We start from the raw sequence: 21,062 nt of genomic DNA, 5'->3' as shown, positions 1-21,062 counted from the left end.
AAATGTGTTATTTGTTTTTCTATAATACTACTGTACTACTTTTGATTTTATAGTATTTAATGATGTGAAAGAGTTTATTAATATATTTTATAATTATGAATTTTAATTTAATATTTTTATATCACAGATAGTAATACATGTCATGAGATAAAATTATTAGTATTTTATAAGAGTTTATTAAATAATAGCTACTTTTTAGTAGAAATAAAATTATGAAAATAAAAGAATAAATTATAATAATTATTTTGTAATAGTAATAAAATTATGAAAAATAAAAGGGACTACCGAATGCCCACTTCCCACTCCACTCTCACGTTATTTAAAATAAATGAGATATAAATATAGAAGATTTTTAAAAATAATCTAAAATCAACAAAAAAAATGTTATTTTTAATGTGTAAAGTTTTTTTTTTAAAGATATTATTTAAAAAAATATAATATTGGTTTTTCAATTATTCTTTGATTATTTAAAAAGACTAAAACCTTATTTTCAAAAAAATATACTTTTTGATATTTTAACATAATAAAAAAAAATTATACTGTAATTTTGATAAAAAATAAAAAATGTGGATATTTTTGGTATTTTTTCTATAAATACTGAGAAACCGGAGAGAGCGACGGGGCCATTGCCGTTAGGCCATTTGCGTTGAGCCTAAGCCCCTCCGTGTCACGTGATATCCAACTGCAAATACCAAATGGGTTAAGTTGCTGGCCCAGGCCCACCTTATATGTTCTTATTATGATTACCTGAAAAAGACACGAAACGACAAACGAATCAATATCACAAAAGTAATCTGATAACAACAAAACGAATCATCAATATCACCAAACAATAAATAAATATAAATATCCCAAAATTCCAAACATTATTCACGCCCCACGATTATCGTGCGCCCCACACTCACCAATGACCTCTCTACTAGTCCTACAAATACTGTTTCCCTTAACCAATATTTTCACGCACCAAACAAAGCGCGTGCTTCATCGAGAGTGTGGGACTATTGCAATAGCCCTAATCGTCTACGAGCAACACCTAGCTTTGTTATCGTGAAGAAGAGAAAAGAAACCAAATCATGACCTTCACTCTCTCTGATAAATCCATATATTATCAACCATGTCCCCGCTCTTCCTTACGTGCTTGATCTCTCACGAGGCATCTTGGATCGCGAATCGCTTTACTCGATTTCGTTTTCGGTTTCTCCGGCCGTAGATATTTTCTCGACGATATTGCCCTTTTCTGTCATAAGTTTCGTTTCGGTGAGTTAAATCTATCGTGTTTTCATTTATTGTGTTTTAGATCTGTTATTTTTTGCTCGGTTTGACTTAGATACATGTATAATTTGTGAAATTTCTTAAATCTTTGGTTTTATTTAATTAATTAGGGTTTTGAATATCGTAAAGATGGAGCCTACGGATATTGTTGGTAAATCCAAAGAGGATGCTTCGCTCCCTAAAGGTAAAAGGATAAAAATCATTAGTTTTGATTTTATTTTAATTAAATATATTTGCCTATGATTTTTTTGGATAATTTCTGTCTTTTCTGTCAGTATATTGGTTTTCTTTTGCTTCAAACTTGAACTTAATGGTTTTTCTTTTCTTTTGTATTATAATGGTTAAAGTTGTTATGTCACTTTGTATAAGGTTATTGTAAACGTCCTTTGTGAATTCCGCTTTGTGGTTATGTTAGTTTAATTGTTTTATGAATGATGTTACAGCTACTTTTGGGTTTAAGATATTTTCTACATCTGATATATTAACTTTGGAAGTTTTTGCACTCATATGTTTATGGATTGTGCAACTGTGAAGTGTTATTGCTAACTACCAGTGCACGACCTTGCTTGGCTAGACGATTATTTCTTACTCTTCGTATACTATTTCTTTTCCCTAATTTTAAGCAACCACTTTGGGAGTATACTGTTTAATGCTTTTTAACTTTACTGCATGCTAACACAAGTTTTTGCCTTAACTCAAGTTATTATTTTGGAGCTTATTTTGCTTTTGGTGATGTTAGCTGCTATTGTATAACTGAAATTCATCATGTACTTATGTCTAAAAAAAAAAAAAAGAAAAAACATGCATAAGCTTTTATCTAGCTCTTGATTATTGTAGGTGGTTGTCACTGTTTGTTTCCTCAAATTATAGCATAAATGCATGGATGTGACAGAGGAAATATTTTTTGTTGGTTGGTGATGGTTTGCGATAATGCTCAATTGTGAACTGTGTTTGATGTCCAAACAATGCAATGAATAATGCTTTTAATATTTTCATTTGATCCATCTTTTACTTATTAATTTTTGGTTTCAGCAACTATGACCAAAATTATTAAAGAGATGTTACCTCCAGATGTTCGTGTTGCAAGAGATGCTCAAGATCTTCTGATAGAGTGTTGTGTAGGTGAGTATTTTTATTTTGTTTTGAGCCTTTATCTAGCTCGAATTATTTGCATTATTTGTTATATATATGTCAGTAATGATCTTCTTCCTGTTGATTTGTATGGCTTTGAAATATTCTTTTGACTTGTTATCTGCTTGATACCCCTTATGGGTTCTTTCATCTTCGCTTTTTTCTTCTTCTTGTGGATGATAGTGTGAAAAAGTGCTGGCTGAGTGGCAAAGTTATTGGTGTAACTTTTCATGTCCCACATTATTAGCTTCTTATCTAGGAACTGTCTTATGTATAAGTGTTGTGATATGGTTTATATGCCTCTAGGTTTCTGCAATATTTTTCTTTGTAGAGAGAGAAATGGTTTATAAGCTTCTAGTTTGCTGCACGTTTTTTCTTTGAGGAATTGAGAGAGATATTATTTTGGCTTAATATTACCAAAGCATATTGTCTTCATACTTATCTTCTATGCTTCTTTATGAGATTTAAATCTTTTTGATAGTCCAAATTTTCCAAGACCAGCTGCTTGAAGTGCAATCCTTATCCGGGGGGCGGTGGGCACACATGCACATGTGCACGTGTGCACTCCAAGAGACAGAGAGGTGGGATTTAGGGCTCCCAAGTCAGACGGGGTCATAATTTATAAATATATTGGAACAAACATCATTCCCATTAACCTATTTCCCTGCAGAGGGATACCGGAAATTTGATATCTTCGGAAATTTCCTTACAGCTATTTGTTTCAATTCCCTATATTGCTGATTAACTCTCTAGTGCACTAAATCTCCTACAGGCCGGAGCTGAACGCACATTTAACAACACAAAAATGTTCCATAATTATATACTTAAACTAGTCAGCTATTATATTATGTTGTTTGTTCTATATGGTATGTTTTTGGAGATAATTTTTCAGTATGTTATTAGCACAGTAATGTAAAACTAACTTTTACTTTCTTCTTATGAAACAGAAAACTTATTTTGGTCAAGAAACTGATTAAACTTTGAACATTATGAATTTTAAGGATCAATAGGTTTTCTTTTATGGATTTCGTCAAGTGGATGTATAATGGATCTTCTAGCATCCATCATTTCATTGAGAAACTTGAGAAACAATCTATGGGTCCAAAATACTTTATCCAGTGAAATTCCTCATTTTTATTAGATGAGTGACTCCATAAACTTGTTCCTCTTTCTAATTCTAAAATATCTTTTAATTCCATGGGTTTGATTTGCATAACCAGTATTGGAGCTTGACCATATTCACAGAATGTAAAACCCCTAGATTCTTTTAGAAGACCTAAATTCGAATGAGGCCTAAGCTCAGCTACATAGATGCTGACATTGGAAAGAGAAGTAGGATGCCAATTGCAATTCACTTTTAATTGGTTTGCACCACCATAATTTCTTTTGAAGAATGTATATTCAAGTGCTTATACATTTCAACTAATTATGTGTTTGATTTTTTTCTCCTCACACAAATTGCTGAATTGGGTATGAAACTCACTCAATCGGCATATGATACGGCAGACAACTAAATTTAGAATGCATTGGATAGAGCCCTTTCAGGACTTTGTGAAAGTGCTTTAGTTTCATTATTCTGTTTTATTCAATATTGTTTCCATTGACTGTTAGGATATCTATAATTTTATGATAACCAGTAAATGTGAATCTTTAATAAAATTCTACTTCATATTGTTCTTTTCTTTTGAATCACTTGATTTTGAATATCTGTCTAGATTTTTGAATATCTAGGAAGACTGAGCAGTCACAAGTTATATCATAGATGCGCAGTTTGTCTTTTACTTGAACTAAAGAAATGATCCCTTTCCAGAGTTTATAAACCTTGTATCATCAGAGTCCAATGAAGTATGCAGTAGAGAGGAGAAGCGGACGATTGCCCCTGAGCATGTACTCAAGGCCTTAGAGGTTTGTGACTAATCTGTTCTTTACCTCTTCCCTTCCCTCTTTGTTGTCTGGGTTTGATGTCATACGCCTAAGTTCTTGTACTTTGTCACATACTGATCTATATTGTAAAAACTTCCTGTTCTAGTCTGCCAGCATATTATGGTGTGATTTTTACACATGATCAGTTAATTTATCCTTTCTTTAGAAATCTTTTGTTGTCAAGAATGTTATACTCCCTGAAATCTATCAAACCCTTAGCATCCTCTAACCCCTTTGTTGGCCCTTAAATTGTTAGACTGCATGTCTTTGGCAATTACATAGTGATGCCGCTCTATTAGTTTATATGAAATACTCAATTTTATTATGTTTAATTTTCACCTTGTCATGTTTGGGTAGCAGCTCCTTTGATTATAAGGAGGATAATAAAAGAATGCAGGGCTGCAATAGCTATTCATTTGACTTCAATTTTTAATTTTATAAGGAATAAATTAATGTTTTCTGGAATTAATGACCAATTTTCATTGACTTCCATACAGTAATCTCAAGACTCAACCAATTATTAGTTTGCATTCTTGATGTTAGGAATGCACAAATTGTTTTGATGAAATCATTATGCTATTATCATGTTTAGGGTGATCTCTCTCTCTCTCTCTCTCTCTCTCTCTTTCTCTCATGTATTCTGATTCCTCTTTGATTTATCAGGTTCTTGGATTTGGAGAGTACATCGAGGAGGTCTATGCTGCATATGAGCAACACAAGCTTGAGACAATGGTAATTCATCATTTCCATTTCCTGTTCTGATTTGCTTTTGACTTTAGCAGAAAAGGATTTTGGAATCAGATCTCACTAACACAACAAAATGATGAAAAAACTGCAATGGCACTTGATCCGTCTGGTTTAACCTTTTGCTTAATCTCTGACATAAAAGCATAAGAGAGAGTTTTTTCTGGCACTTCCTATTACGTGTTAACCCTAGATCGTTTGAGAAATAAGTTTGTTAGTGCAGCCTGAAATATATTAACTGACAACATTCTTGTGGATGCCTTCCAGCAGGACTCGTTAAAAGGTGGTAAGTGGAGCAATGGAGCTGAGATGACCGAGGAAGAAGCGGCTGCCGAGCAACAAAGGATGTTCGCCGAGGCACGGGCAAGAATGAATGGAGGGGCTATTGCGCCTAAGCAACCAGAAACTGATGGAAGTTTAGAGAGCTAACCTTTTTAGGTCTTTTATTTTATTAAATCATAGGCAAGCATCCTTGACTCGTCACGTTTTGTGCATCTAATCTCTTATATATTGTACAAAAATCATTGGCCTATGTGGATATGCACACTTCGATTTGTACTTCAACTTATGGATCATGATGTCTATAACTCAATGTAATTAGCGCAAGTTCGTCCAAAATTAGTCTATGTTTCAGAACTATAATAGTGATTCAGTATAGTGACTGTTCTATAAACGACAACTTAGTTACTTGAATTAATGAAAATGTGAGCAATTAACCAATCAACCAACAATCTTATCCTTTTGTCAAGTCTGGCAGGGGCATCATTTCAAAGAAAATCTGTCTTCTCCAACAATTCATGCCGTGCGGTACTGAACCACCGATGGGGAAAACGGTAACCCCACTGTATAGGCTCGCAACGCCACCATTGTCGTTATGTCGTTAATGTAACTGCTCTGCTCTTAAGCTGCGGTGCGGTGCTACTGGGACGGGTGGGACCCAACGGTTTAGCGATGTGTCAATTTTTGATGAAACTCTAACCCAAAAAAAAAGAAAAAAAGAAAATGCAGCTGGGAGAGACAAAATTTAAAGGGTCCCACAGGAAAATGAGGTGCCAGTTCCTAGGTTGGTGAAATGTAGACTCATCAACCAAATTACTGTTTTGAACCCAACATAGGCCTGAAGCACGTTTAACCCTGGGAAGACAAGGGAGAAGAAACATTGTGCTGGCTTCTGTGTGAGCTTGTCTAGCATGAACTGAATGGTGTTGTATTTGTTTTCCTTTTTCTTTCGTGGGTTGTAATTTGCCAAGCTTTTACTGCTTTTGTATTCAAGTCAAAAGAGTCAGTCAAGCAAATCCTCTCTCTCTCTCTCTCTCTCTGTGCCCCCACAAGAAAGTGAAATTACACACTTACTGTCCCCTTTGATTCCTTTTCTTTATTATTCAAATCTCTCTCTCTCTCACTCTCATTCCTAAATCAGTTGGTGGGACAACCTATGTTTCTTTTGTCAGGATTCTCTTGATCTTACTCCACAACAAGGGCTAGAAACAAAGAATAACACTGATGCCCCACAAATCAATAAAAGATTGTTAAAAAAAAAAAAAACTGCAAGAATGAAGAATCTCCCTTCTCCCCTTCCTTCATTCCAACCAACCCACCATCTATAAGGAGAAGCCTTCTCATTATTTTTTCTTTCTCAAACTGAAAACCCACTACTACTCTCTCATGGCCACTAGAACCTCTCATCAAGACTCCTCCACTTCCTCCAAGAGACACTTCCACTGGACCAAAAAAATTGGAACTGAAAATGACGATGTTCCAACCTTTAACAAGTCCTCCTCAAACACTACTAATGAGGAAGACAAAAAAGAAAATGCAAGAAACCATGCTGCTCTGTTAACCCCGAAGAAGAAGCTACCGGCAGTAGCAGTTGCTAGACTTCGGTCTGTTCTTGCAGCCTTTGGCAAGAACCGGTCTAGCCTACCACACGGGCTCGGGCCTCGGGTTGTAGGCACCCTTTTCGGCTATCGCCGTGGTCATGTTCATTTTGCATTTCAAAGAGATCCCAATTCACCTCCAGCTTTCCTCATAGAGCTTGCTACACCAATTAGCGGATTGGTTAGAGAAATGGCATCTGGGTTGGTTAGAATTGCATTGGAGTGTGATAAAGAGAAAGAAGATCAAGAAAAGAAAGCAGTTAGATTGTTGGAAGAGCCAATGTGGAGGACTTACTGTAACGGGAAGAAATGTGGTTTTGCAACAAGGAGAGAGTGTGGGCCTAAAGAATGGAAGGTGTTGAAAGCTGTGGAGCCTATTTCAATGGGCGCTGGTGTTTTGCCAGGGATTGCAACTGAGCCTGGGACTGATGGTGAAATCATGTACATGAGAGCTAAATTTGAAAGAATTGTTGGGTCTAGAGATTCTGAGGCTTTCTATATGATGAATCCTGACAGCAATGGAGCTCCTGAGCTTAGTGTCTATCTGCTTAGAGTCTAAAGTCTTTGGGTTACTTGCATATTCCTTATTATTTTTCTTTTTCTTTAAATGATTTTGGAATAGTAAGTTAGTCATACTTATTTAGTTCTTGAAGAATCAATCATGAAAATGGATGTCTAGTTCTTCAGGACTTCTGTTTGTTTCTTTTTCTTTTTTCTCCTTTTGAGAAATTGGGGAAAAAAAGTGGGGGCTTTACTTGTATTTTGTTAGATTTAGGTGGAGGGGGCAAATACAGTAGAACATGATGGATAGGTGGGGTCATGAAGGTGTATATGTATAGTTTTCTCTTTAATCCTTTACTAAGTGATGAGACAAGGAGACTAATGCAATTATGAATGTCTTCCTATTTTGTTTTAGTATCTTTCTATTTTTCTATGCTACAATAATTTTTTCCTTTGTGGAGTTTTTTTCCTTCAAGAATGGAAAAATAGTAAGAAAAACAGGACTAAACAAGGAGCACTGCAAAATCTATCAAGTTGTTTGGTGGAATTATCTGAATGTGTCTATTCTCAATCACACCTGAAAATTATGCATCAGAAATGGTCTGTAATCTGCTTATGTTGCATTCGTATGTCCAATAGATTGAACTTTATGGATGATTTCATTTAGATAAGCCATTAACAAACAAACAAATACCTATGAGTCCAAATTTAAAATGAAATGAGTTCTCCTTTTAACTTTTGATGGGAAAGAAAAATTGGTCATTAGGGACTGATTTTTCTTTCTGTTTCTCTTTGAGGGGAAAAATTGAGTTCATCAATGATAAGTCTAGTATCTTTTCTTTAACTTCTTTTAATCATCCTACTCTGCTAGGATATTATGGCAATTATACATGTTCATATATCTATCTCATAATGAAATTTTCAGCATTTGGTCCAAAAGTGTAATATGTTCCAATGATTGTTTTTGGGTGCAAAAATTCTGTGTGGATTGATCCCAAGAATTTTTATTTTTTTATTAAAGCCTAATCATAGAAGTCATCAAAAGCAAAGGATAAAGGGCAAAAACAACTAAAGGAAAATAAATTAAAAAATACACACAAAATATAGAGTTCCTGACAGCTGAATAGAACTTTGTCATTTGTTGACTGCCTTTTCTTACCATGTCATTTGATTCTTCTGCTAAATCTCAAAGCTTCACTATTAAGATCTTAAATTTTTGAATGAAATTGAAGAAAAGAGAAAAAAAAAAAAAGGTAAAGTAAAGAAAAATAAACCCTTTCACATGGGAATTATGGTCAGCTTCGAAAAGGGTTTCTTGAGGCCTTTAGCCTAATGGTGTGACTCTTCAGATATTAGGTAGATTCGAATTATGTTTTCTCTTTTGAATCTCTTCACTTCCTAAGTAAGGTTAAAATGCCTCATTTAGATGATTAGATAATTATAATATGAAGCTATAGAGTCTCTGATTATTGCAGATGGATCCATTTCTCCTAGTTTCAAGGCTTTATCGTCATCGCTAATCCACTTCTCCTATCTCTGAACAGAAAAAGAAAAGAGGACTAAAGCAAGTGGACAACCTTAGTGTGGGATATTAAAAGGAAATTCTAAGGTTCTAATTTTCTATCCGCCAGGTTTATGTGTGAGATCCAAACTAATAATGTTTTATATGATACTTCACCTTAGTATAGGAGATTCCGACTTCAAACTTCTTATCCGCTTAATAATACATCCAATTGATGCAATGGATTTCTTATGAGATAGTAATCTAAAGTGTACCGATTCCTATTTAATATAGCTATTTGTGCAAGTATTTTATGATTAAGAAGTACTCTCTCTTGTACAGATTATTTATTAATCTACTATAACTAAAGGATATCTTATTTTTGCAAATTACTGCATTTATCCGAGTGACCCACAAACGATAAAAATTCATTTTCTATTTATCTCTATCCCGATAGGTCAAAGTCAAAGCTTTTATTTTTTGTTGAATAATAATTCGAGTAAGTCTTGAATGAGCCCCGCGAAAGCTTGATGTGAATAAACGAATTTTTGTTCTACGCCTCCGAGCTATATATCTTCGTCTAATTCTGGTTTGACACGTTCAAAATTTTTAATACTGTTGTGTACTTAAAATTTAAATTCAAAACTACCCAAGAGTGCATAAATGAGATGATAAGAGTCTTTTTTAACTTAACCAAGACTTTGAGTTTGAATCTTGAGTATACAACTGCGTTTAAATCCTTAAGAGAGTATTTAGTCATCCGTAAGAGTACTATCCGACACACACTATACTAACTTTAGATTATATATACTAGAAAAATATTCAAAATTTTAGTTAAATTAAATTACCATCTCATTTATATGTTTTTCAATAGAGGGGCGGATTTTATCCGTGAAACGCGCATTAATAGTGCAGAGTAATTCATATAACTCACACCGAAGCATGTGAGATCTACCATAATAGTATCCTGTGAGAGCAACCGAACAATGCTACATCAGCTCGGAAGAAAAAGGAAAAAGGAAAAGAAAAAAGAAAAGAAAGGGAAGGGAGTTAGTGGCAATATAAACAGATAATGGTGTGGATTACAGCTAGGACCAAAAAAAAAAAAACAGAAAAAAAGAATCCGTTAAGATAATCAACAAGCGCAGAAATCGAGGTTGTGTTTTTAATTTTGCATCATCTGCTCAATCATTCTTCAAAAGATTCAAAAGTTGTTTGCTATACATAAAGCAAAGGCCACATTGCTTTATACCATAATTACTCCACTCCACTGAATGCAAACTTTGCCTAAAAGCCCTAAAGTTGCCTTGCCCCTCTCCCATTAATACTTTCTCTAAAACTCTATAACTCATGTGTATAGACCCTCCTACTCGCTACATTGCCACCTCTCTTGTCTCTGTACCTATTGGATGTCCTCTTTTGTTTATGCTTATAGCCGCTCTAGTGTGTAACATGGTCCATGCCCACTTCAAAGGAAAAGAAGAAAAAGAAAATAGAATTCTGGGTGGAGTTGGATTTTGGGATCTTAAAATGGCAGGCAATCAATGGAACCAAAAATGGTCTTTAGCACCATCTACATATTAAATTCTCAGTGTAAGTATATTGATAAATAATGCAGACGACATGCACACGGTGAGCGTGTTATATATATATATATTAGAAAAAGAAACACCTCTTAAAATGATTATTTAATGTTTTTGTATGAGGGAAAAATTTGAAGATCTACTTATACATAGTGTATTTACTTGTGTGAAGTAACACTCCAACTGTCATGTGAGATTGTCTGAATCTGCATATGATATGTCTACTTTGTACAATATTGGTACCTTTGCATTTAATGGGGATGGAAAAAAATGGATCAAATTTAGATATCATACCAGCCCTTGAAAAGGGTAAAAGCAACAGCATTTATATTTTGTTTGGTTTGAGAGAAAGTGGGAAGTATACCAGTGAGTAGGAAAGAAAGTTTCACAATCACTATTAAATGGTACCATACAGTATCAAAAGCAGTAAAGATTTCGTATAAATTAAGGACTGAAGAATCTACACAAGCTAACTTTTTAGTGTATCATTATATGTTTTATATTGATTATGCAAGGAAAAAAAAAGGTACTTGGCCTGGTAAGGAAGGCTGTTCTGAATGCACATCAAGAACAAATAAAGATTATATTGCAGAGGTACAGCATGCTGCTTTTACCAGTATTCTATGGTAAAGATAGATATTACTTCAGTATGGGGTAAAAAGTGGTCTGCATACCCTAATTCTCCGGTTAAATATAGCATTACTTATTGTTACTCTCCATCGATTTTCGAAGAAAATGCAGAGCCACCATCTTTGTGAACTCACATTTTTATGTGGCAAGCAGATGACAAGTGGTCATACTAAATTTTTCTTAAGTACACCTTTCCTAGTGATCTTTTAACCAAACACCAAGGTGCCATGAGACAAAAGTTAAGTACTGGTCATGAAGAATCACTGGCCAGTAGCAAAGCTTAACTAGGAGATGTAAAATTTGATTGTGATGGTAACAGACAACATATATCAATAGGGTTAGAAATTAAAGAGAACAAGAGAAGGTGGAATGTTCTATCAGTGATGTGGACTATATATTTAACCTGCAAAGCAAGGTGTCAAAAACTTAGATCAAGCTTGTAAGATACAGTCCCTAATAATGATGGATAAAACTTTGTCCTTAAGATATCAGGACAGACATTGCTGGAGTTTAATCATGTGGGCACAAAAATCAGCTTGATCAGATGAATCTAGTTAGGGCCAAAGTGGTCCAGCCGAGCTAACCTTGCAGCGCCAAAGGTGCATCTGCCGAGCTATTTCAGTACCATACTCGAAATAGGTTGAAAAAGTTGAGAAAGAGTACTGCAACAGTACCAATCACTTCTTGGGTAATAGCTCACTTGCCGTCTGTCAACATCCAAGTGACTCTCCAAAAAATAAAAATACTATCAAGAAAATGTAGTGTTGGTCCAGTGGTACACTGGTTAGATCCAAAACATCCAAGTGACTCTCCAACTTTCTATTTTGTTCTGTACAGTTTAATTTTATGTATTGAGTGACACTTGGGGGAGAATAATAAATACGACAAAGTATTCAGTATCTGCAAGTAGTTACATGCCCACTTAAAAGGATTAAAAATAAAATAAAACTCTTCCTAAAACCAGAACGTTCCTTCTAATATAAGTAATGCAGTATATACTTAAAATGGCGATTTGTGGGGAAGTGCTATTGCAATCAGATTTAGGATTTGACGTGACAAGGGAATTTGTGACCAACCCTTCTCCCTTTCTATAAATTTAGGTCAAGTTGGTTTGGACACGTCGCCGAAAGATGTAATGAAAGTTCCCATGCCAAACTGCACCTAAATTTGTGTCCATAATGTAATTTTTTGCTGTCACAAGAGAACTATAAAATAGCTTCTCGAAAAATATGAAGAGATGTTAGGTTGGACAGGGAAATCAAAGAGCTGATATATATGACTTTCGAGGGCTTCATTTCCCTTATTCTATAGTAAAATAGGATTTTCTGCAGATGACAGGATCACAAATGGCTTCTGGCTTTTTCATATATGTCTGATATAATGTCTTTCATATCCTAAAATAACTGAAAGGAGGAAAAAGCTGCTACTTGATATTTCCAAAGGTGCTTATGGGTCAAAAACAATTCTTGATATTTTCAAAACCAGCAATAAAGTAACATTTGTGTAGAATTCTTAAATGATAGTTTTAGCCAAAATTGAAAAACAAGGTAAACCTGAGGCATGCTTAAAATCTGAAAAGAATTTTTTATAATATCACTCGACAGATTGATTGTTCAGGCAAACAATCTCGGAGTAATCTATTGATTTCCATTATAATTAGACTTTTGGCCTGATTCTTGAGCATGCGGCTCTAGTGCCGCCATTTGGCTCTTTACAAGCTAAATAGAGGATGCATGTATATAAAATAAAATTCTTTCTTAGGCATTCTGGAATATTATCTTTCTGAAATACTACCCGACAGATGGAACATATCAGCAGTGAGAGCAAGAAAGGAGTAGCTTGAAATAACAAATTTGGCCAATTCTACTGTTTATAGATGCTCCCAAACAGAAATGAATTGTAGCTCATGAAACTTAAATCAACTGATTTTTTATGTTGATTCTTCAGGGTGACATGGAATATAAATGATTTCTTTTCCATACAGTAAGAGTTGGACAAAGGATGAATAAATACTCATTTCTGGGAGTATGTACTTGATGAACGGGAGGAATCAATTTCAGAAAAAAAAAAAAAAGTTGAACGTAATAACTAGCACAATTTCTTCTGTAAGACTTTGTCGATCACAACAGACTAGTACAGGAAAACAATGATCAACCACCATCACCACTTGCCAAAGCATAATTGTTTCTTCCATGTCAAACCGCCAGCTCGAGCAGAGGATGTCTCAGGAACAGATAAAAAAGCACACCTGATGAACACTGTTATCTTCATGCTTTTTCTTTTTTAATCACCTTCCAATTATTTGGTTTCGTTTTGTATTGCTTCCTCGTCTTGCTATATTGCTACTTCAAAGTATCATCAGGGTCTTTGACGAGCAAAACCTGGCTGAATGATGCAATTGACGATGTGTGGTCCAAAAAGGAACACAAACCAGAAACATGGATATGCAAGCTGCATCAGTTGCAGAAAAAGAAACTCATATTCATAAAAATAAAATATTTGTGCTTGCCCATGTCCATGGATAGCTTTGCGGTCTTTTCTTGTTAGCATAGTTGCATGTTCAAACCTCTTTGAACTGGTATATAGTCTTTCTTTTCTATTTTATTTTTATTTTATGATATAGGGGACATAATGAGAGGTCAGTCACTATACCTGAAGAAGCATGGACGGAGCTGCTGCAGGTTCTACAATCACATGACTTCTAGTTTTCCTTCCATTTAGTGTAGCCACAGATGGGCTGTTAGCTGTTGTTATGTCCCAAAAGCTTCGTTTCTTCGCAGTTGGAATTGGTGATCGAAAACGATGGCTTGGACTCTTCAGTTCACCAATGTTTGATTCCTTTGGTCTTAAGCTAGCCCTAGTGACTACCCTCTTTGCTCCTGAAACTCCTGATGGTTTGTCACTCTTTCGAGAAAGCTCGCGAATTTGATCATCTTTCTGCTTTAACTGGAAAGCATGATCTTTCTTCATTCTCTCAATCTCTGCCTCTAATGCCTTGACATTTTGTTGAAGCTCTCTAACCGTCTCATCTGCTACCTTTCTCCTGGATTCTGGAGTGAAACAGTTCCTACCTAAAAAGGAAGGTCTTGTTTTCCTTTTTTCATTTGGTTGGGCATTAGATGGAGGAGTCAAGAGAGAAGAAACCGATGAGGGGGTTGGAGAGGCATTTGCAGCCAGGGATTGTGCCTGGAGAGTCAGTAGCTTTTGTTGCTGACGAGCTAACTGTACTCGCAATTCGCGATTCTCTTTTTGCAGTTCAAGTAATAACTTGGCCTGATCAGCTTCAGATTCTGGAAGCTGTTGAATTTCTGCATTTGCCTCGCATGCCTGCAATTGAACACGGCTGTTAAAAAGAATTAACAAAAGTTGAAGAGAAAATGCCAATTATCATGCTACAACTACTATAAAAATTATCAAATTAAGTGCAACAGAACTTCAAGATGAATATTGCAACAATGAGTTCAACAAAACCAAATGAATGTAACCTTGGTCCGGATCTCCTTGGCTCGATCAGCCCAATGCAGCGTGTTTTGAGTTTCACCGAAAGAGAGATTGCTTGGGCTGATATTTGCTATCATTATAGTGTTGCAAGTTCCTCCTAATGAGTCCTTGAGGAGTTGAGTCAGCTTTGAGTTTCTGTATGGTATGTGCCTTTTACCCTCAACAAGAGCATTGATGCAGCTGCTCAGTGCAAGGAGTGACCGATTAATATTAGCACCCTCAAGCGATCTAAGTGTTCTCTGATCAGTTGCTAGGGCTCTCTCTGATCCAGCAAGATCAATGAGTGACAGTTTCCCAACTCTATTGACGATATTCATGGAAGCATCCTTTACACGGTATTCAACAATAACCTGACAGCAGCACAATAATATTTAAACAACTGAAATAAAAAACTATGAAGCAACAACCTTTCCATGAAATCATAAGATGCAGAAAGGAATGATGATTACCTGAAGAATAGCATGTGATCTTGAAGAGGTTTCATTGGCACGAGTAGGTTCAGTTGTTCGATTTTGATTTCCTCTTTGAAGCAATGCCATTACCTACCACCACATAGATGATTCTTTCCCAATTACATAACTACTAAACTTCACAAAAGAAAATAAAATAAACCCACTGAACGTTAAAGTTGTCATATATGGAAGTTGGAAATTACTTCATCTGTAGAATAAGCTCTGTACTGAGTAAGACCTGCTGCTATAATTCCCTGTTACATTGCAACAAGATGTCATTCATGTTATATCAAAATCTATAACGAACAAAATTGAACTTGTAGTTCTTCAGATAATCTTCCATGTCTTAAAAGGTTCAGAATTAAGGAAAATTAGGATGCCATAAATTATAGAGGGCACGTTTAGGTCTACGGCAGCATCTTTTATGCAAGAAAATAGTACACAATTGAATGATTTTCAAAGATACCATGTCACGTTGTCGATCCAGCAAAAGTAACAGAAACAGAAAACTGAGGAAATGTGATGAATATAAAGTAGAGGCGGACCTGCTTATCTTCTCTAAGCACCAGCGGTCTTCCAGGAGAGAGCAAATCTCTTACAGTTTCGTTATAAACCTCAAGATAAGAAAGATGAACCACATGGTTGCCATCACAACTTCTCTGTCTAATCTTGGTAAAAAGATCCTTAATTGCCAAAACCATCACTCCAGGATTCTCCATTGTCCCAAGCATTGTATATGTTTTCCCAGCACCTGTGGCACCATAGCAGAATACTGACCCATTCCTCCCTTGTAAAACTGCTTCCACAAGCTCTGCTGTCCTGAAAATTCAGTCCAATTGGTCACCCTTTTTGGTTAAACAATCTAGCTAAAATTGGTACTTCATAGTGACTGGAATTTTAACTTGGTGACAGTGAAATGTGTGGGCACAAACATTATATTGCAATTTAAAGCAGCATGTAGCTACAGATTTTCCTATACTAAGACTTGATCTCCATTTCTGTTGCTCGCAGAATAGAGCAGAAATGGAATTAAATAATCTTAGTATATAGTCACCAATTGCATTAATAAACAAGAAGTCCATAGGAGAATTAACTTAAGGTTCACATTCCATGCTTTTTCTGTTTTCCTTGCAAACTAAAACAGCTAAACTCTTAGACTCATAGGATCATTTTGTTTCAAAACCACTTTACTTTTTTGTCAGTAATTAAACATAATGACATCAAATGTGAATCAAAACAAACACATATAAAATATAAACATCAAAGGGTGTTCAAGCAACTGTACATAAAGCCATGTCAAGTGTAAATTGAAACACATAAAAATCGAACCATGAATTTTAAGCACTCACGTGGTAGAGTAAACTTCCTGTTGAGAAGTAGAATCGGGGAACGAAGAATCAAAGGTAAAATGCCGTCCGCGAAGCCTCTTCAACCTAAGATAATCATTCTCATGAGCAAACTCGGTCAAGTAAACATCTTTTCTATTCACAATCCTCACACAGCATCGCATACCCGCCTCTCTTTCCTTCTTGGACATTGGCCTAAGTCTCACAAATACCGAAATTCGACTGCCACCATCATCATTTTTCCCTGAAACAGCCTCCAATTTTTCCACTTCCTGCAAATTTTTGTTCCCAAGAAACCCTCTTGGTTCTGCTTGTGGCACTGAACTTCCCATTGAAAGCTTCCTTGCAACCGTATTTGAAACACTGGCCTTTCTTAAACCTGTAGAGAACCCAATAACACGATCTGGACCCATCACAAAATTCTCCTTAGCATCATCACTAGGTGGTTGTGGTAATACAAAAGTTCTTGTGACTATAGAATTAGGCTTTGCATTAGGCAATGTAGTGACTGCCGGCACTATATTCTCCCTCATTACATTATCTTGCTCTGAACTCTCTTTACTTTCTTTAAAATCATTCTCTCTTTTGTTGCAAGAACTAACAAGATCCGCACTTGGGTGTGTCAAGAATCGCTTCTCTTCAGGTTTAGGAGATTGGTTCCTATAAGCCAAAGAAGCTCTCTTTTGCTGTTCATATAATAGAGTTAAAGCCTTCATCTTTTCTTTCAACCCATGATGTGGATTTCTCAGTGGAACATTATTATGGGAATCTTCTTGAACTGATCTACTTCTGGTTCTTTGATCTGGGTCTGTGCCACTTTGTTCATGGCTGTTGTTCTGGGACCTGGTTGACACTGGCATTCTATAATTTTCTCGCTATTCAAACATACCCGGATGGATTTTCACTGGCCCAGTTCAAGAAACTGCTCAAATTTCAAGAAAGTTTGAAAATTTTATCAGATAGTGAAAGAATTGATGAAATATAAACCTGGGCTGCAGCTAAAAGTAGAAAGAAAATTGAAAAGAGAGGGAAGGGAAGATCAAGATTCAACTTTGTGAGTTTTTAATTTAGGGGAAAATCTGAGCTATTGATTTGGAGGCAGATCGGACGGTTGGTCGTGAAGCCGGGAAGTTCAGATTTTGAAGTGAAGTATAAGTGTGAGTACTCTTTTTGCTTCTTGCACTCTTCTAGAATTTAATTTGTGAGGGAAGAGAACCAAAAATCTTGAAAAGAAATTGGAGTGGAAAGAGTAGTAAATGGAGGGCTGCTGGGTAAATTATTTTGAATTGAGGGATTCAAAATTTATTGTTTGTAACGGCCAAAATGTGTCAGCCCTAACCGTTTGGAAGCTGTGGGGTCCGCTGGCAAATTTCTCATAATAATAATGTGAATAATTAAAGTAAAATCTTTTTCTAAAGTGAAACAAAGGAAAAAGGTTTGTAGTGGGTTCAGCTACATGATTTCTCTAAATACTGTATTTAGACTTGTATTCTACACCATTGATGGGTTAATATTCCTAGATTTGATGGTGATTTTCCACATCAAGTGGTTATTAATGACTAATTAAGAAATGGGTTTGATTTGATTCAAACCAATAAAACTGAGATGATTTGATTTCTAAGATCAATCTTTGCTTTACTTTCACTTAAATAAAAATGGGTTGTATCCATTAAGGGGTGAATGATGACATACATTAGTTTTTTTTTCTCTTTTTCTTATGCTATCGAACATAAAATTTGTGTCACTTTTTCCCTCAAAAGAAGAACCAAATTAAGTTAATTAAACTCATGTAAAAATAAGTAACTAACTAAATTGGTAACTTTTTCTTTTTATAAACTAATCTAGCTAATTAAAAAAGACATTAACTTCTTCAATTTCATACATATTCTATTGGTTCTTACTAATTTTCAGTAAAATACAAGAAATGATGGTGTCATTAAGTATGCATAAAACTAAGATGTGTAGTTCCCTGGATAATTAAGTTGAGATCATCTTAATTAATACCTTATGCTTATACAATTGGAAAAATGAGAATCATAATTAATTAAAATGAGGAGAATTTATTTACTGCTTTTGCTATTGATATCAAACACTATAAATCAATGAGGACAATTTATTGCTTTTGCCATGGAGGAGGACTTCTTATTCTCCTTCTCCTTTTTATTTTTTTTTATTTCATTTTCTTGAGAAAAAAAGACTTCTACAAAAAAGATTTTCTAATTTTTAAAATATTAATATTAGGGTTACATCAGATAATATATATTATATTTTATTAATACAGGCTTCATCTATAATTATATTCCACCATAAATGAAAATAATAAATAAAAAATTACACTTCTCTAATTGCTTAAATAAATATTATATAGTACTATATATAAGAAAATAAAAAAGGAAAAATTATATAATCAAAGACCCATGAAAGGGAACACCTGACTTGGATTAAACAAGGAAAAATAGAGGGAGTGGGATATAATTATCCACGTTGGGCATGATTAAAATTATAGTGTTAGAAGTATAAACAATGCCTTCTAAGGCAGGCCAATGGAGAACCCTAATTATGAGAATTCATGCCTGCTTTTTTCGCAGTGGAGTGTGCTTTCATCATATATATTCCTTAGCTTTGACAATTCCTTGCCTAATTTATATCTACCCATTCATTATAACTTGCAATCTAGCTTTATATTATTGTTTAGAGGGCTTCTTGCAACAATACTCTAATCAATTTTATATGAACTAATTGAAATCTTTTTTTTTTTTTAATAATAAAAAAGAAAAACCCTATGAGGCCAGACCCCATACAAATGTGGAAAGGAGAGGTTTCCATGTTGGATTCTTTTTTACTTGGAATAATTCTCACAGTACATTAGGGTGTCAAATTATGAGTTTTGAGTTCAAGAACTTCGTAGGGAAAGGCATTTCTTATTGAAATTATGTCATTTTCACAGTATGTGATATCAGCTTATGAAATAGGCTTCTGTCTCTCACCTTTTCTTTTTCTTTTTTCTTGTGGTGGAGGAGAAAATGTACTAGTTTTCATGAGCACAAGGAGATCTCTAGATAATTTTAAGAATATCATCCACAGGGTAATTAATGGGGACAATTTTAATTATATATGTTATGAAGAAGCCATAGAGGTTGCTTTACTTTGATGTTTGTTACTGCAATTTTATGATGATTATTAGCTCTATTTCTGTAATTATATTCTTCACAGGTTCACGCAATGAGAGACTAATTCCCTGCAGGTTCCTGAAGAGACTATTCATTAGAAACTCCAAATTCTTCAATCTAGCATTTTAGTCAAAATCATTAACGAAAACCAAGCTAACAATATTCTGTATTACGCTTCATACATGAAGAAAATAAAATTAAAGGAATTAATATAACAAAATAAAAGCATCATCACTATTGCAAAGAACAGATGATAATTAAAGAAGAAGCAACCCAAGGAAAGACAAGCTAAGAAGGATGGTGATTGTTGATGAAATGGATGCAATTTCAGTGGCACCATTTTTCTTTGTGGAATTGTCTGTTTGATTTCCAGAGTTATCAGGTGGCGGGCTTTCTATTTCCAACACTTTGATGATCATCTTCTGCCCTCTCTCGCAGTGTCCATTAACCCCACTAATGAAATAGAACAAACCAGGTCTATCAAACATGAACACGGTGTCCCCATTGTTGGAGAAGAATATGGGATGTGCTGATCTGCATTTCTTGTACTCTTCCTCTGTCACTACCATAACTGAATCTTTCTCGTACTTGAAGTCTGTATTCATAACCACAAAGAATGCTCATTTTTCAAGTCATGCTCTACTTACTATAAACAAAGAAGAAGCTCAGTTCTTTTATTACAAGTGATTAAATTAAGTGACTTCTGTATGAGAAATAAGCAAAAATTACAAGATGAACACATGATTACTTAAATTAGTGACTGGTAATATGTTCAAATCATGCCCAGTAGTGCTTAAGACTTTTGTTTTCATGTAAACTAAATGACGATACTATAAACACAAGTAAGTAGTAATAGTATTTCATCAACTGGGAAAAATAGATTGCAAGGAATTAAAGAATATAAAAATTGGAAAGAGAAAGAAAAAAGTACTCACAAACAGTGTCATTAACTTTAAACCTATTTCTGGAAGCCCAATCATTAAACATTGGGTCATCTTTCTTAGGGAGAGTCCAGCCATTGTCACCACCAACAAGAAACTGAGTGGAAGTGACAAAGGGGAGCAGAATGGAATAGAAAATAAACGAGAACAAGAAGACTTTGCATGAGCCCATTAAGAAAGATGCCATTAACGTTGGCCTTTTGGTGTGCTTGCTTGCTTAATATTATTGCTTACAGAAAAACAAGATGATTAGAAGAACTGAGAATTAATTTATAGAGGGATTGAAAGGATAATGATGGTGATCATGAGCAGGACGTGGAGGTAACGGTAGGGTAATGGTTTGACTTGGTGTATATATAACTGTTCTGTTGAAAGACAGCTTGGGATTAATTGTGGAACATTATTTTTTGAACTGAACTGTTGAGAAAATTCAGGTGAAAGCATCATACCGACCATTATCATTCACATGTTGTGGAAGACACTTGTGAGC

General features: G+C 35.0%; 4 protein-coding genes across 7 annotated transcripts; 2 read left to right on the top strand and 2 right to left on the bottom strand.

The window, feature by feature from the left end:
* Positions 1-964: 964 nt before the first annotated feature.
* LOC8264552 (protein Dr1 homolog) lies at positions 965-5,688 on the top strand. Of its 3 annotated transcripts, none has more exons than XM_048375479.1 (6): positions 965-1,257; positions 1,383-1,456; positions 2,305-2,394; positions 4,238-4,308; positions 4,990-5,058; positions 5,338-5,688. In XM_048375479.1, exons 2-6 carry the CDS (start codon positions 1,402-1,404, stop codon positions 5,497-5,499), a joined length of 447 nt encoding a protein of 148 aa, XP_048231436.1. In that variant the 5' UTR covers positions 965-1,257; positions 1,383-1,401; the 3' UTR covers positions 5,500-5,688. The 3 variants fall into 3 exon arrangements, with proteins under 3 accessions (XP_048231436.1, XP_015584487.1, XP_002511998.1); XM_015729001.3 differs by having other exon boundaries at positions 978-1,257; positions 4,214-4,308; XM_002511952.4 differs by having other exon boundaries at positions 986-1,257; positions 4,214-4,308; positions 5,341-5,688.
* A 148-nt stretch (positions 5,689-5,836) lies between these two features.
* LOC8264551 (protein MIZU-KUSSEI 1) lies at positions 5,837-7,862 on the top strand. The gene has a single exon (XM_002511951.4). The coding sequence runs from the start codon at positions 6,736-6,738 to the stop codon at positions 7,504-7,506; it is 771 nt and encodes a 256-aa protein (XP_002511997.1). The 5' UTR covers positions 5,837-6,735; the 3' UTR covers positions 7,507-7,862.
* A 5,209-nt stretch (positions 7,863-13,071) lies between these two features.
* Positions 13,072-17,722, bottom strand: LOC8264550 (kinesin-like protein KIN-8A). Of its 2 annotated transcripts, none has more exons than XM_002511950.4 (7): positions 16,465-17,722; positions 15,661-15,934; positions 15,319-15,369; positions 15,113-15,205; positions 14,648-15,013; positions 13,815-14,489; positions 13,072-13,613 (listed from the first exon to the last, which is right to left on the bottom strand). In XM_002511950.4, the coding sequence occupies exons 1-7, from the start codon at positions 17,319-17,321 to the stop codon at positions 13,521-13,523; spliced, it is 2,409 nt and encodes an 802-aa protein (XP_002511996.3). In that variant the 5' UTR covers positions 17,322-17,722; the 3' UTR covers positions 13,072-13,520. The 2 variants fall into 2 exon arrangements, with proteins under 2 accessions (XP_002511996.3, XP_015584597.2); XM_015729111.3 differs by having other exon boundaries at positions 13,072-13,547.
* Positions 17,723-19,769: 2,047 nt separating this feature from the next.
* Positions 19,770-20,832, bottom strand: LOC107262510 (mavicyanin-like). The gene is made up of 2 exons (XM_015728609.2): positions 20,567-20,832; positions 19,770-20,226 (listed from the first exon to the last, which is right to left on the bottom strand). Exons 1-2 carry the CDS (start codon positions 20,757-20,759, stop codon positions 19,889-19,891), a joined length of 531 nt encoding a protein of 176 aa, XP_015584095.1. The 5' UTR covers positions 20,760-20,832; the 3' UTR covers positions 19,770-19,888.
* Positions 20,833-21,062: the final 230 nt, after the last annotated feature.

This window comes from Ricinus communis, chromosome 1, assembly GCF_019578655.1.
Source record: "Ricinus communis isolate WT05 ecotype wild-type chromosome 1, ASM1957865v1, whole genome shotgun sequence".
NCBI lineage: Eukaryota > Viridiplantae > Streptophyta > Magnoliopsida > Malpighiales > Euphorbiaceae > Ricinus > Ricinus communis.
This window is presented reverse-complemented; position numbering and strand designations above follow the sequence as displayed.